The sequence below is a fragment of the Sapajus apella genome, unplaced genomic scaffold (genome assembly GCF_009761245.1).
Source record: "Sapajus apella isolate SASKATOON/1434 unplaced genomic scaffold, GSC_monkey_1.0 scaffold96, whole genome shotgun sequence".
Classification (NCBI taxonomy): domain Eukaryota; kingdom Metazoa; phylum Chordata; class Mammalia; order Primates; family Cebidae; genus Sapajus; species Sapajus apella.
This window is the reverse complement of record NW_022437036.1, coordinates 7,985,674-8,002,238: the sequence shown is the minus strand read 5'-3', so window position 1 is coordinate 8,002,238 and position 16,565 is coordinate 7,985,674. Positions and strand designations below refer to the sequence as shown.

General features: G+C 42.6%; 1 protein-coding gene across 1 annotated transcript; it reads right to left on the bottom strand.

Moving 5' to 3' along the window:
• Positions 1–7,237: 7,237 nt before the first annotated feature.
• Positions 7,238–16,108, bottom strand: CBLN4 (cerebellin 4 precursor). Its single transcript, XM_032257232.1, has 3 exons — positions 14,478–16,108; positions 11,337–11,453; positions 7,238–9,433 (listed from the first exon to the last, which is right to left on the bottom strand). The coding sequence occupies exons 1-3, from the start codon at positions 14,766–14,768 to the stop codon at positions 9,236–9,238; spliced, it is 606 nt and encodes a 201-aa protein (XP_032113123.1). The 5' UTR covers positions 14,769–16,108; the 3' UTR covers positions 7,238–9,235.
• Positions 16,109–16,565: the final 457 nt, after the last annotated feature.

Sequence of the window (16,565 nt, the reverse complement as noted above, 5' to 3'; positions counted from 1 at the left end):
CTCAAACCCATAACCAAGTATGCCTCTCCCCCACTCACAATCCCTGTAATCCCAGAACTGTCATTCAAATCTGTAGGGGAACGGACCGGAAGCAAGAATAACTGAGGATAAATTTTCTATCAGCCAGTCTAAATTTCAGTGTGGGGTTTGGGGCTTAGAGCCAGAAATAAAATTGAGTTATACATGATTTTTTAAACTTTATTTTTCTTGCAAACCTATATTTATGACTTCACACTTAACCTGCTAAATGTTTAAGGAAGCTGTGTTTCTTGGCTCACAAGGGGTGGGTTGATTCACAAAGAGAAATATTAAATAGTTCTCTTCTATCTGCAGCTCCTGGTGTCCAGGTAGGGCAGGGGGGCTTTCTGTGGATTGTATTGGATTAGAGACCCGAGCACCAAATTGGCTTAGGTGAGCTTTGATGGGTACAAAAGTACCTAACACAAGCCTGGTGGTCTACAGGTCTGCTGCCCCAACTTCCCATAAATAAAGGCATTATTTAGAAATCAGACACAATGGACAGGACTAGCAAAGCAGAACTCGACCATCACGCCACACTACTACTAATTCTTGAGGCACTTGTGCAAATTAGGAAAAGGAGCTCTTTACTAAAGATAATTTCATCTGTCAGAAGATGATCAAATTATGCTTATTTTATTAGAATATAATATTATTGAATGCAAATATGCAAAGCCTCTGGTATCTATGACAGAAATGACATATCCCTGGAATAATGCAGTATACAACACTCACAACTGTACATGGCAGCCCTATATCACTCCTCATTGTTTTAACAAAGCTTGACACTAAAAGAGCACTGTGGTGAAAGCAGTGAGGAGGTCACCTACAGCAAGCTGTTGTTTCAAAACACTGAGATCACTGGGCTCAGTAAATACTAATACCATGCTCTGTTTTCTAGATTTTTCAGAACTTCCACCCACAAAGTGAAAGGACACTTGTAAAGAGGTTGGAAATGATGAAAAAGTAGACTCCAACTTGCCAGAGGATGGGGCATGTAGTAGGTACACAATAGATGTGTAATTGTTTCTTCAGAAAAAAAGAAAAATGCACCCAAATGCCAGGAGAAGGTTCTTGACTTATTTCATTCCTAAGTGTTTTGGCCTCTAACTCTTAGAAAACCATTGATGTCTATGTAATTCTTTTCAACTTTAACTCATGGCCTTGTGCCAAGTTCTAGTAATAAAGAACTTTTTCCTTTATACTTTTAACAACCCTTTCAAACAAAAGGATATCCTGTAAAACAGGAGTTTTTTGTTGTTGTTGTTGTTGTTTTTTGTTTTTTTGTTTTTTTTTTTTGAGGCGGAGTTTCACTCTTGTTACCCAGGCTGGAGTGCAATGGCGCCATCTCGGCTCACCGCAACCTCCGTCTCCCGGGTGCAGGCAATTCTCCTGCCCCAGCCTCCTGAGTAGCTGGGATTACAGGCACGCGCCACCATGCCCAGCTAATTTTTTGTATTTTTAGTAGAGACGGGGTTTCACCATGTTGACCAGGATGGTCTCGATCTCTTGACCTCGTGATCCACCCGCCTCGGCCTCCCACAGTGCTGGGATTACAGGCTTGAGCCAAAAACAGGAGTTTTTAATGGCTCTAATGGTCTCCATATTTCTTTTAATGGATACTTTAAAAAAATAGTCTGATCTTCTAATTAGAAGGAAAAAGGGCAAACGAAGTCTTGTCTCCGTTTAGACCAGCCCCAGGTGCTTCTGATGTTGCTCCGAAATCTTGAAGCCTCTAGAGGCTTCCATCCTGAGCATTGCTCCTCAGGCAAAGAGCGCTAGACGTAGCCTCTTTCCAAGCTCAGGAAACAGCTTCCTTGAATTACAGAAATGTGGGGCGTTCCTCTCCCTGGAGAGAAGTTACCAGACTATTTCAGCAGCATTTTTACTTCCAATCAGGCTAGCCACAAAATGGAAAGGCAGAATCTAATACACTTTCTGATACCACCCGTGGTTCATAAAGTCACCCTAATGAAGAAGAGCTGAAATCTTTGCTTGTGAAACAGCATCCTTTTACCTGCAGAGAACTGACCTTAACACTCAGAGTGAATGAAGAAAAAAAAACACACAGAACCAGAATCAATTTCACTTCTTTCCATTGAATTTTCATGTCAGATATCAGTGAAGTTGTATCGTTACTATTTTTCTTTTTTTGTGGAATTTCTTTTGTATCTTTGTACATGACGTTCCTGATTGAATGCTTCTTTAGTATTTGCTCCATTTTTTTTTAACATGGAAGGAAAAAAAAATCATGACAGTTTTTCACTGTGATGTTAAAAATGCTAACACTCAAAGTAAAAGCTGTTTTAAAAGAATCACTTGTGACTGTTTATGTAATATTGAATAGGGAAGTTAAAGAAACAGAAGAAAACAGCCTCACATGACACAGAAAAAAGGAAGGTGGATCCATTTGTGGAAATACAGAAAATAACAAAAGTCCCCTGACTCCATCCTGAGAGCTGAATCATTCAGATTGGCCATCATTATTGATCAAACAGCTAATTATCTAGTCAAAACTGCAGACTACAGAGCATAAGATAAAGAGGATTTTTGTATGACTAAGGGCCTAAAGATGTTTTCTGACCTGAAGATGCATTTCTTAGACTGCCTGGCCAATGGCAAGCAATCCTCTTTTCTGAGCGGTGACCCTGTGAGCAGGACAATACAGCCTTGTTATTGGACGACCATCTTTACACACATCACAATCTGTTTTCAAGTTAACCATTTATAACCCTATTGGGTGCACAGACCTCACCGTATTTCCACCCCAAAGTGAGTTCTCTATCTGCTTTTTGCTTTTTCATTTTCCCTCTCTCTGGAATGCTATGGAAGAAAACCATAAAATGATTCCACTGGGTGGACAGATCATTTTAAGCCAGTTTTTCCATTTGTCCTAAAGGTTTTTTAAAAAAGGATTGTGAAAAGAGTCACCCAACCTGCATTCATTTCCCCACATTTTCCTCTATTTATTGATTACACATTGACATCAAAACTGAAATATGGCAAAAATAGAAAAACAACAGAAAGAGAAAAGAGAGAGAGACATGAAACTTGCTTCCCTTACTCCAAACTGTGAGCATAAAAGCATTTAGTGGCAGGAGTCCCTCAACTTCCTTGAAAATGACCAGACTTGTGTCCTCTACGGTTTCCTCAAAACCCCCAGTTCTTGGAAAGTCAGAAGGTCAAAACTAATGTTCTAAAGGCAACCTCATGGGATATAAAAACCGCCTTATGACAATATACCTATGACAATGCATTTTCTCATTGTAGATATCACCAATTGTCCTAAAAAACATTTAAAAAGGCTTCTGCCCTTGGATGAATTTTAAACATATAGACTGGCCGCCTAGAAATTGCTGGTGTCATCGATCCTTCTAAATATATTCTCTCCCTCTTTCTCTCACACACACACACAACACACACGCACACACCCTTTTGTCAACTGAGCAATGTCTTCTGAAGCCAAATGCCAAGTGTACTAAGATAAAGGTTTGCAATCCCTGGAGGAGGAGCACTTCAATTACAAAGAAAAGCAAAATATACCTGAATCTTTATTTCAGAACAAAGGCTGACAAAATGAGGAATGTCACTAAGGATTTTCTTTCTTCACAAGACAGCCACTTTCTGTGAGTGACTTACCTGTGTTTCCATGCAAGGGTTTCCCACATCTTTTCTGTAAGTAGTCTTCCTGCAGTCTGTCCTCTGCACACACTAGCAAGCTTTCCTAGATCCTTTTCTCACCACAGAACAACAAAAATGTCGTGCTTACCTCGTTAAAGCTTCCAGCTAATTGTCTTTGGCTGTGTGAGTTTAAAATAGGATAGAAAATAGAAGCACCTGTATTCCTGGGTCACTGCAAAGAAAACGCTGTGCATCTGCCTAGATTTAGGTTATAACAATCACCTGGAGATTTTGTTAAACTTTAGCTGGCTGCCTGAAGCCCAGCACAGGTGATTCTGATGCAGGTGGTCGTCTTTGGGTTTTACTTAGACAAAGCTGACCAGGCATGGTGGCTCATGCCTGTAATCCCAGCACTTTAGGAGGCCGAGGCGGGTGGATCACAAGGTCAGGAGTTCAAGACCAGCCTGGCCAACACGGTGAAACCCTGTCTTTACTAAAAATACAAAAATTAGGTGGGCATGGTGGTATGTGCCTATAATTCCAGCTACTCAGGAGGCTGAGGCAGGAGAATTGCTTGAACCGAACCAGGAGGTGGAGGTTGCAGTGAGCTGAGGTCTGCATTCTAGCCTAGGCTAGAGAGTGAGACTCCATCTCAAAAAAAAAAAAAAAAAAAAAAGCTTTCTGAACTTCACAATACCTAAGAATCATAGGGAGAGCAGAATATCTTGTTAAATGCAGATTCCATTTCAGTAGGTCTCAGTGAGTCTACACTCTACCTGGGGTTTCTCACAAGTCCCCAGGTGATGTGGACGCTACCTGCCACAGATCACACTTTAAGTAACAAGGTTTAAGGAACAGGGTTGGAAGTCCTTCCTATTGAACGTGTGGGACCCAGGTCAGCAGGACAATGGCACCTGAGATCTCATTAGAAATGCAGGCTCTCAGATTCCTACCCACACCTACCACACCGGCATCTGTATTTTATCAAGATTCCCAGATGATTCTTAGGCATATTCACTTAAAAAGCTGACACAGCAGATCTTCAGGGTAAAATTCACAGAGAAATTGTTTTCTATCAGAAAGGTCCGAAGTGGCAAAAAAAAAAAAGACACCATTTTGATTCTTAAACATTTGAAACCTGTGTTAAAGGCAGGCCTATATTAGAAGAGAGAGAGTAACCTACCAAGAAGCCAGCTTCGTAAATCTCAACCTTCTCTCTATCAAAGGAAACTATTTAGGACAGGAGTTTGATGTTACCTCCACAACTCTGAATGTGAACAGCTATTATATGCTTTTACCCTTCTTTGTTTTCATTACTTCTCAGGTCATTAGATCAACTAATTTGGGGACCTTGCTATACTCAATGGACAGGTGGCTTAAACAGTACAGATGAATTGATAAAGCCTAGTGCCTTTCCTCAGAAGGGGAGGTGAAACCATACATTTGAAACTCTATTGCTCCTTGTGAAGATTCAAGCTTTGCTTTGATATTTAGGGAGATCCAGAAAAGAGAGATGTCACCACTTCAGTGAACTCCATATCTTGCAAGGGGCATGACACATTATAAGGATAATTTAATTGATGTTAGTTGAAGATGTTTATATCAAGAGTTAAAATAGTAACTTGCTCAAAAGTGGAGGCTAAAAGAAAATACTCATATCATCCCAGCACTTTGGGAGGCCAACACAGGAGGATTACTTGACCCCAGGATTTCAAGGCCAACCTGGACAATATACCAAAACCCTGATCTTTAAAAAAAAAAAAAATTAGCTGGGTGTATTAATCTGCCCCTGTGGTCCCAGCTACTTGGGAGGCTGAGGCAGGAGGCTCTCTTGAGCTCAGGAGGTCAAGGCTGCAGTGAGCCATATTCACTCCAGCCTAGGCAACACAGCCTACCTCAAAAAAAAAAAAAAAAGCAAAATGAAAACATGCAGCTATCCAACTATCCAGAAAGGAAGGGGAAAACAACCTTAAGTCAAAAAAGAGAGAGAAAGAAATTAGAACACAGATTTAATTAGATAATCGGGGTCTAATAGAATCTGGGATCATAGCCTCTGGAAAGCTATTAGGATCAGTGATATCCTATGCACAAGCTCTTTATTTCCTTTAGTTTTGTTTTCATGAGCTTCTGTCAGGAAGAAACTGCTTGCAATAGACCATTGCTTGCATTTGTTGATCAATAGATCAAGTAACAGTCAAAGGAGGTAGGGACCATCTAGGAAGGGATGGTGCTGGCATTGATGAATGCAGACAGGGCCAATGCAAATACTGTGTTCAATTAGCATTTTTGTGGACCTAGCGATTTCTGAAAACTATTTTCAAGTCATGGAATACACAGGGAGCATCTGGCTCCATTTCTAGAAATACATCTGACACCGCTGCCTCCTTCTCTTCAACGTATCCTACTCAAACTTAATTTTCTTCCCTTCCTCATGCCAATCTGAATGCCTTCCTGCAGGTCTATTTCCTGCTTGGCCTGTGTTCGACTAAATTTTAGTAATCACAGTAGGCCCTTAGTTGAACTCCTACTGTGCGCCCTTCACATGTCTTACTTCATGGTAAAAACCAACTACCTAGTGTTCACAAATGAAGTAACTAAAGCTCAGAGAGATGAAGAAACCTGCCCAAGGTCACAGAGCTGGCAAATAAATATTGTAGGTTTCTGTCCTATGTCTGTGCAAAATCCATGCTTCCTGGACAAACCATTCTGTGCCCTGTGGCTTTTGTTCTCTCCCCCAATCTTATCTTTTCCAGCCACTGCGTTCAGTGGAGGCTCCCACTTTCTAGAACCAGCGTAGGTGTGTATCTCAGGCTCTCATCCTGACTTCATCTCTCCACCTGGGATACACTAAGGCACGTTTCCTTCCACATTTTATGGCCGCAGCCCCAGTGCCTTTTCAAATGGAGTTCTTTTGAAAGTTTCAAATGCATTTTGTGCTTAAAAATATGCGACTAGAGCTTAGGAATTAGAGCCATGCCCTTTGCCAGTTTTCTTTTATGTTCAGAAAAGACCAATTTAAAAAGGGCAAGTCCCAAAGGATGACCACAATCATGTTTATAAAACATATTTCTATACTGATCTCTTTTGATAATCACCTGACTTTCTCTGTCTCATCATAGGGGCCTATTGGTAATTCCAATACTTTTGGGCCATTTTGCCAAAACAATGACTGGTAGTCTACAGTCATCCCTTGGTACTTGTGGGGAATTAGTTCCAGAACCAAAATCTGCAGATGCTCAAGTCCCTTATATAAAATGGCATAGTATTATGTGCATATAATCTACACAAATTATACTTTAAATCATCTCTAGATTACTTATAATGCCTAATACAATGTACTGCTGTGTAAACAGTTGTTCCACTATGTTGTTTTTAATTTGTGCTATTTTTACTGTTATACTGTGGTTATTTGTTTTTTCCAAACTTTTTTATATTCAGTTGATTGAATCTCAGATGCAGAACCTGCCGACACGGAAGGCCACTGTCTTTATTCAAGTAGGAGTCACCTGTTGCAATGCATACATACAAATTCTGCACACAAAGAACCAGGTGGAAGTCTATGTTAGAGCAGGTACATTTAAAGAGAATTCCACTCATATTTAGAAAATGCCCCCTTTATTTGTTCTCTCTGCACAATACATTTTTTTTTTACATTATAAAATCACAAAAGAGGAAAGGTTTTTGACACGAAGCCAGCAGAAGACAACTTGCCAAGTAAAACATTGAGCATCCGTTGCCAGCATCTCCAGATAATTCTTTTCAGGGAAAGAGGAGAGTCTTCCTGGTGATGCATAAATATTTTGACTTGGCAATTAACACAGTTATACTGGAAGACATGCCTGTATGTGTCTCCCTATAACACCTTGCTTGTTGCCACTAGGTACAAAAGGCCCCCGCACCACCCCCCAAAAAATTGTTTTTATGGACTAAAGACAGGGAAATTGAGCCAAATCTCCAAACAAGGTGGGTATAATAGTAATTCCTCCTAAGAAGAGGCCTGTGGTCTTCTGTTTGTCTTTTAGTGTTGAAAAAGGGCAGAACTTTTCCTCAAAGTCTTCAGTATGAAAATATTGGTCTTTAAACTCATCACCACTCATTCATACACTGAGCAGATGTATGAATATTTTAGGGGATCTTTTAAACTTAACTTTTAAACAATCAGCCCTTCTGAAAGAAGAGTTTACTAAGTTCATTGATTCTCTTTTGGCAAGCTTGCAATTCCTACATTTGGACAAATTAAACACAGTAAAGATTTCCTATATCAGCTCAGAGGACATTACCTAAAAATTCAGAAATCTTTTCTTAAACTTCGGGAAAAAAGAAATGAGAGGACGAAAGGATGACAGAAGGGAAGAAGGGAGAAAGAAAGAAAAAAGGAATGAAGAAGGAAGAAGGGGTTATGTAGAGACAAAGTCAGAGGAAATAAATAACGTAGAATACATATTTCCAAAACAGAAAGAAAAAAGCAATTCAACTAACATATATTAATCTTTATTCTATAACAGACATAAATAATTTTATGAATTCATACGACCTATACAAAAGACAAAATAAGATATTGCACTAAGTTTAGATATGGAATATTTGAATTTAATATTAGCTAAACAGATAAATATATACAATTTAAAGAGTTAAGGCAAAACCAGATGATACTTCAAATACAACGGAAGGCTTGAAAAATAGGTATAATTAGAAACAACAGCATCCCACCACCAGTTAATAAAGTGGTCATGTCTAAGGAAAAAAAAAACCTTAGGTTTTTTAATAAAGTGGTTATTATTAATCATGTTAATTACAGTTGAGCAATAAAGTATAAGATTTTCCTCGGAGCGGAGCTGCTTTGCTGAGGCTTGGGGATTGAACACTTAGATTTCGGGTAAGCAACTTTTTCCTTGTCAGATTTATGATCTATTCTTCCTATTAGAAAATATAATTTGGAAAATATGACTCTTTCACATATATAATTAAAATACAACTATGAAGCATTCTTTTTTTGAGAGAAGTCGTGTTGATGATATAATAGTCAAGGTAAGTTTGTGGGCAAGCCATTCATTACCTTATTTTTAGAGAAAACACAATGCCAGTTACCGAAAAAAAAAATCCCAGTTTTTTATGAGAACCAAACAAACTAATTCCAAAGGAATAAAAACAAATATAATCAATATATTAACACAGTATACAGCTCTTTGGCAGTATCACACTAACTGTTGATCGAAGTCAGAACTTTAGAGTTTTCTAATGCTTAGACCCAGTTGCCAGTCCTTCAAAACTAAACAAATGAAATTCCACATCTGTAACGAATTCAGTAATCCCAGGAAATTAAATTCAGAATAAATCTTGCAGACAGCTTTTGACGTTACATTTAAGGATAGGTATTATCTGCTTAGAGTCCCAATCCAAATATACTGAAACACACACACACAAATAATCTGTGAAACTTTGTATTGGTTCAGACAGGCCTAGAATCCTTAGAATCCATATCCACCCATGAGAAACCAATAAAAGACATCAATCCAATGATGAAAACATGATCTTCCAATAACTCAGGAGTGGGGATCATCCCTCACCTGGATAGACATCATGGAGAAATTGAATCCTACAGGGGGAACACCAGAAAGCCAGAAAACGTGGAATACTGCCAGCCTCCAACCAAATTACCTTTCTCCAGTTTTAGGTAAACCTTATCCTCTTTATCTAGGTAGAGTAGGACTCCATTAGTGGCAGCTTCACGAGTAACATCTTTGTCCCCCGCAAAGGCAGATATTACTGGCTTTCCATTTAACATCAGGTTAACCTAGAAGAAGATAAATAATAATAATTGAAAAGTTCTCTTTAAAAGCCAAAACATGTACTAGGGAGAATAAATAATGTCTTAGATGACAGACCCAGTAAAATACCTGCCTGATATTCAGGAAATACCTTCCCTTCCTTTCAAATTAGCCAATTGTGGGGGCCATACTTCTTATGTCTGCCGAACTGATTTTTAAATTTTTTTTCCTCATTGGAATATCCTTAAATTCCTACAAAAGAATAATATCTATGGGGAGCAACCTAGCCATGTGAAAACTAGCTTCCCTTCAGCACATAAATTAAGCTTACTGCTTTACTTACCTCTTCTACCCAACAATAATCTTTTGGAAATAAAGCAGGCTCGAGGCTTCCCAGTGCATTCATAAAAGAGACCCTGTGCCCACTGACCTGAGAAAACCAGACACAATCCAACCCTACCAACATCATTGCAGGCTTTTGTGCAGCTGCAACATGCATACTACTGAAAATCATTTGAAATAATGAAGCGTGTGTATATATGTGTGTGTGTGTATTTCTTTTTCTGTTTTCCCTGAGAGGAAACAAGTATTAAAAATTAATCATCAAGCCAGGCATAGTGACCCATGCCTGTAATTACAACACTTTGGGAGACAGAGGCAGGAGGAGCACTTGAAGCTAGGAGTTCAAGACCAGGCTGGGCAACATAGCAGAACCCCATCTCTAAAACAAACAAAACAACAAATTTAAAAATTAGCCCAGTTGGTCACATGCACCTGTAGTCCTAGCTTCTCAAAAGGCTGAAGCAAGAGGATTGCTTGAACCCAGGGGGTTGAGGTTGCAGTGAGCTATGGTTGTGCTGCTGCATTCCAGCTTGGGTGAAAGAGCAAGACCCTATCTCAGAGAAAAAACAAAAAATAAAAAAACAATAATCAGTACTACTACTGGAGATTTTAGTGATAGATAATTAGAATCAACTCAAAATTATATTAACTATTTTCTATACTACAATTTTGATTATACTACGTTAAGCATTGCATACATTTCTAAATATTGGAGGTTGGCAAAAGCTTTTCCATGGAAGTAAGTTTGTTTTCTAGATTTTTTTAGGTTAAAAGTTATATGGAATAAATTAGTTCTGAGGCTGATCCATTATCTATTCACTAGGACATGTGAAAATATTAATAGATAAATGTGAAATTTATCATTCACATTGACATAATGTATAATGTAAATACTGAGCAAAAGATAAAAGGTTATCCTAGAATTCCATACACATGTATTTGTGTCATTTGGTATTAGCATACTGGAATATTGTAGGAACTACTCCACTGTTGCCTTTAAGCAGAACACAAAATATATTGTTAACACTGGAATTACAGTTGGTAGGAATTCACTAGCATCAGAGTAACTGAGGATAAACTCAAGCATACACAGAGAACAACAACCTTTTTTTAAAAGTATGTTGAATAGTTGCTCCTTCATAGACTTATTCTTACTGGTTAGCTGTATCTCATAATTAAAAAAAAATAGCAAGATTGTTTTCTTTATTTAGTATGCACTTGTAAAGCTCTACTAGTCTTACAAGTTTTTTTCTACCAGTTCAAATAATTTTTGTACATGCGATAAATGAAAGCATGATCTTACAAATAGATTTGTGTCACTGAATTTTTATTAAACCATAGACTTTTAAAAATATTTTATTGTTATTAAGGTAATAACTTCAATTGTTTATTTTTCTATATGCTTTTTGTCACGTCTTAATGGATGTTAAAAAGAAGAAAATTAGAAATTAAGTGTTCTAAAATAAATGACAAAGATAGCTGTTTATTTCTCTTGTGGAAACACAACTTTGGATAAATAATTAACACATAACCCACTACAGCTAAGCACAGTTGCTTGGGAGTATAGATGGAAGGGGTTACACACACCTGGATAGTTTGGCTCTGGTAGACTTTAATCACGTGAAAACTGAAACTGTAAATTCCTTTTCTTGGTGCTACAAAGACAGACTCCAATGTGAAAAAATTGCCCACATTCACCAGGATCTACAAATAAAAATAATAAGTAACAATAAGTTTTTATAATATTTTCTTCTGTAACTAACATAAATTTTCTTCCTCTCTTTCTCTTCCTCTCCTCTTCTTTCCCTCCTCCCTTCATTCCTTCCTTCCTCTTTCTTTTTTTCTTTCTTTCTTTTGTTCGTTCTTGGCAACTACCTTAACAAATCATAGAAAATAAAGCATCTAGTTCTATTTCTTTCCTCTTAACTGATTTGGAAAATTGACTTGTATATTGAAAGGTCCTTCTGTCTTTTAAATGATATAAAATAAATAAAGCAACTACTTTGTATTCGTGTCTCAATTTCCAGCAAGGCCCAATGGCTCTGGAAACATCCAGCTATCATTTGAGGGCTTATAAATATTAGCTTTACCTTGAGAGTCAGATAAAAGGCATCTGCCATGTGTTTACATTCCCACCTTCTACAAGCCTTTGCAATGTCCAGAGATGACGTTTCCAAGCCAGCCAATCAGCATTTGTGAGCTCTCTGCAGCATCCCTGGACACACCACAGAGACATGGGTACCCCCTCCACCGTGTGACATAATCCCTGACACTGAACAGTTGGTGCACAAAGTGATCTGAATGCCCGGCCCTTCTCTGAGCCACCACCAGCCCTCTCCTAGGATCTGTGGCCATTTTTTTTTCATTCCTGTGCCAGCTAGGCTTTAATTATAATAATGTGGCAGTGAGTCAGCCCTTGGGGGCTGCCAGAAAGGAGAGCAAAAAGAAGGATAAACTATGAAATAGGTGGCTTTCCCTGTTCCTCCCGGGGCTGCCATTAACCTCCTATGAATCACTTGCTCTTTATTTGAAGTTCAAGGTTCAAAAGTGAAATTAGAAACTGTTTCCCAAGAAAGCAACAATGCATTTTGTATTCCAAAATATTCAGCCTGGTTCTATTCGTTATAAAATTAACTCTAAATTTTAATAAGTGACCTCTTAAGCTAAATTTGCGATGTCACGTGGGTAAGTCTCTTTCTGTGAAAAAAGAGGGATTGGGATGGGAGATGGATGTTAAAATAACTAGGGTTTCTTCCATTTCTTTCCAAGAAATATGCCTATAAGTAGCATTCAAAAATAATAAGCTGTCCCTAAAAAGACATACTTCTCATAATTCAATGGCAGTCTGCTACTATCTCTTTCAAACACTGCATTCTTGCCAATATTAACACACTTGCAAGCCTCTTGCATAATTCCCTTAAAACGTACTATTACCTCTGGGCAACATACCAGAATGTAGTGACAGTCAAGCAGATATATCAGGCTCAACACCTAACTTAAAACACATGTAGGTGTGTAATTTCATTCTGAGATTTCACCTTCTTCCAAGTAAGCATCAGATTTTTTTTTGTAACCTGATGATAGATAGTCTTTCAACAAGTCACCAGCTGTGCAACAATCCTCAACAGAGGCTTTGCAAAGACATTTTTTCAAGCACAATTAAAATAATTTGAGGTGCTTAGTGGTGACTTCCTGATTCAGAAACAAGTAGCATAATTCATTAGCAATAATGAAAATGGCTGATTAGTGTTGGCTACACATAAAACTGGATGTTGACTCTACATTGTAATTGGAGCATCCAGGTACATCGCAATTTATAACTAAATGTGTCTTCTGGTCTCTAAGACTCAGGGCTCAGTGAATAGAAGAACAAACCCTTTTCCTCTTCTAATTGATGGAAAGGTCATTGAAAAAGGCACCCTGTATAGAGGATAGCGCAATGCTCACAGTATTCCAACATTTAATTAATGTGTTGAAATACAAAGTAAGGGTGGTGCTAGACTTTATTTCCATCGAGATGGAAAATATTGCACCAAAACCCCAAATGGGGCTACTTAATTCTTTAAAAATTATAGCTATCAAATACTAAGCCCCTAGAGAGGCATCTTCTGTCTTTGGCCAGCTGTAGAGTGCATTACTAAGGAAAAATTAAGCAAGGAATACAGATGTCACCTCGTGCTTTCCCTGGCACATGCTGCAACACCACTTAACCTGTGCCCCCTGCACATTGTAGCCTTGCATACAGCTGTGAACTTGGAATTTAAAAAGACTCTGGATACTGTTGGGGGTGAAATTAAAACCCCCAAGGCAGTTTTCTTCCTTAAGACCCCTTGCTAAAGGTAAGCTGGTATCCTGGGGTTTCTCCTCATGCCAAACACAGAGCACCAGATCGCTACACATGAGCTACAGCTTCCGTCAGTTCTTCCCCTGCGCTGAACCTCAAAGTCTGTCTTTCCCCAGCAATTGGCAATTCTCTGAAAGGACAGGAGCCCGGAAAGGGAGAATCAGCTCCTAAGCGCTTCCCTACGGGAGCTCAGCGCAGTTGCCAAATTCCTTTTCCTCCCCTCCTCCGCAACTTTTCTCTAAGTACCAGAGAAGGGCTTGCTGCCTACTCCGAGGCAGCGGCAGTGGCAGCGGCGCCTGGCACACGTATAGAGACACTGGCAGCGGAACCTGCGGGCGAGATCTGACCCCCGGCCCTGCCCCAGCCCTCCGCGACCACCTGCTGGATCTCTGCAGAGAGTGTGGAGGCCCGGGGCTCTCATTGGAGAGAAACTTCTCTACCTGGGAGAAACAAATCAAACATTTAACCTGTTCCGCAAAGGTACCCCGGGAGCAGCCTCGCAGCACCTACAGAAGAACCTGAGCCAGGGGACCGAGATCCAGCCAAGAGGTCTCAATGTCCAGGGACCAGCTTCCCTTCGGCTCCCGCCGACCTGTTGCTCGAAACTTGCCCTGAGCTCTCGCTGCCCGCCTCTGGGCTCCCAACCTCTCCCCCGCCGCCGCCGCAGCCTCTTTTAGGGGCCGGGAAGGAATGGGAGCCGGGGCTGGTGAGAGGGGCAGGAAGAAAGACGTTAGACGTTTCAGACCCAGGCATATTTGGGAAGGCGAGTCCTTGCAGGATCCCCCATTTGCCAATCGGACCAGCTTAGCCTGGGGAGGCAGCCTCGGGCTGAGGTGCCTGGAGACCGCCCGCCCCCTCGGTGCCCGCGACCCCCCGGGTCTGACCTGATCGAAGTAAATGATGCGCGTCTTGTTGCTCATCTCGGATGGCTCGTGGTTGGTGCTCCGCACCGCCGAGAAGGCGACCTTGGAGTTGGCCGCCCGGACCGATATCCCCAGCGGGGAGGAAGAGGAGCCCTTGGAGTCTGTGGCCGGGTTCGAGTCGCACACCACCAGACACTTGCCCTCCAGCACGATGGGCTCTGTGTCGTTCTGCGCCCAGACGGGCAATCCCGGCAGCGTGAGGACCAGCAGCACGGCCGGCACCGCGGACAGCGCCCGGCGCCCGTAGCCCATGGTGAGCCGCGTGGGCAGCCGCAGCCGGCTGGCGCTGGTGCTCGCCCGCGTCGCCTCCTACCCCGGGATCCCGGTGCTCCGGGAGATGCTGGCGGCTAGGTCGACAGCGCTGCAGGAACGACGGCGGCGGCGGCGTGCACACTTCCACCAATTCTGTTGCTTGAAGTCAGAGTCTCCCCTCGAGCTCTCTCGCTGGCTCTGTTACCTTTGTCCTTTAAGGAGCTCATGCAGAACTCCTGATCCTACCCTCCTCCGCCCAAGAATCAGCCCTGCCTGGGGCCCTTGTGTCCACCCTTGTTCCTAGACATCCAAAAGTCACCAAACCCTCACAGTCACACCTCAAAGCAAATAATAATAATAATAAATTCTCACCCCAAACTCAAGCACCACCAGGTAAACCACGGAGCAGGAACAGAAAGAGGGGACTCAAAGGGAAGCCACAAGAGTGGCAGGTGCCCAGCGAAGCGGGTGCCAGTCCTGTCTGGCTTGCAGTAGGGACGAGTTACAGAGGCAGAAGGTGTTTCTCAGGCTGAGAAGAACGCGAGGCTGTGTTCATGGCCAGGATGCCAGCGACTCCCACTTTTGCTTGGTCCAAAATTCCCTCAAACCTGGTGTCACTCAGAGGTAGGGAGGTAGGCAGCGGCTAGCCGGGTCCCTGGCACCTAAAGCGCAGGTTCGCGGGATCAGTTCCAGGGCGCAGGGCGCAGTGTGCAGGGCGGCTAGTCAGGCGGGGTTCTCTCCTGCCCAGCCTCCCTCCCCCGGTCCCTGCGCACAACTTTCTCGTTCCTCGCGCAGCCCGGAGAGCGCGAAGCGGGCACACGCTCTCTATTTATAGGAGCGCAGCGTCCGGCTGGGGTTGGCTTATCGCGCAACCCGCGGGCTCCGGGAAAGGGGGGAGAAGGCGTCTGGTGACCCCATTTGAGCAGCTCTCTGCTGACATTTAACGCACCCCAGAGCAAGCAGGGTGCACGGAACTGCTGATTGGCAAGGGCCGAGGCCACTCAGTCCCTGAGAGCGAGTGGCGTAAAGGGTGTGTGCCCAGAGAGAAGCCCCGGGCCCTGCACCAGCCCCAGCTCAGCTCCCACTTTCCCCTGCTCGATCTGGGTCCGCGGAGGGGGCTGCGGGTCCTCTCGCCCCTCCCCAGCGCGGGACTCTGCTACCGAGTGCCCTTGGAGCGGAGCGCAGCGCTGCCAGGCCGGGTCGCGAAGATGGATGAGCCGCCGCGTACCCGCGCTGCGCGCTGCCCGGAACCTGGGGACCGGCGGGCGTCCCGACCGCGCCTGGCCGGGAGCCCGCCCCACAGAGCCCTCGGGCCTGGCGAGCTCAGGGGAGTCTCGGGGGGGACTGGAGCCCGTGGGGGCGTCTGGGGGGAGGCGCCTGATTCCTTCCTTCCGCTCCGGGAAGAGGAGCCTCAGAAGCCGCAGGAGTGCGCCTTCCCCCACACCGCGAATCCTCCCCAGGCAAGGCCAAAAAAAGAGTGAGAGAGGGAGCTAACTCAGCAAGAAAAAGTCCTCTGAACCCGTGCTAACAATAATAATAATAATAATAATAATAATAAAGACAACCCCGTTCCTGGGATTACATTTTTCTCCCCTTCGGATGCGTCTCTCACCCCTGTGCCACTCCATTGCCATCTTGGCCTCTGATTTGCAAGAGTTCCCTTCCTCTTCCACAGCCACCACGGAGAAGGAGGGTTTGTTTCTGACTGAGCCCAGCTGCGTGAACTTGGCCGAGTCACTAATCCTCTATGAGAGGGTAGGGCGGCGTTAACTGAGGTCCTCCCCACCCCCACCCCGC

Excerpts from the sequence above, each read along its gene's own strand:
- CBLN4 (XM_032257232.1), bottom strand. The coding sequence starts at position 14,768 with ATGGGCTACGGGCGCCGGGCGCTGTCCGCGGTGCCGGCCGTGCTGCTG. Across the intron at positions 11,454-14,477 it reads GCATCATTTACTTCGATCAG|ATCCTGGTGAATGTGGGCAA; the intron begins GTCAGACCCGGG and ends TTTTATTTGTAG. Across the intron at positions 9,434-11,336 it reads ACCAGAGCCAAACTATCCAG|GTTAACCTGATGTTAAATGG; the intron begins GTGTGTGTAACC and ends ATCTTCTTCTAG.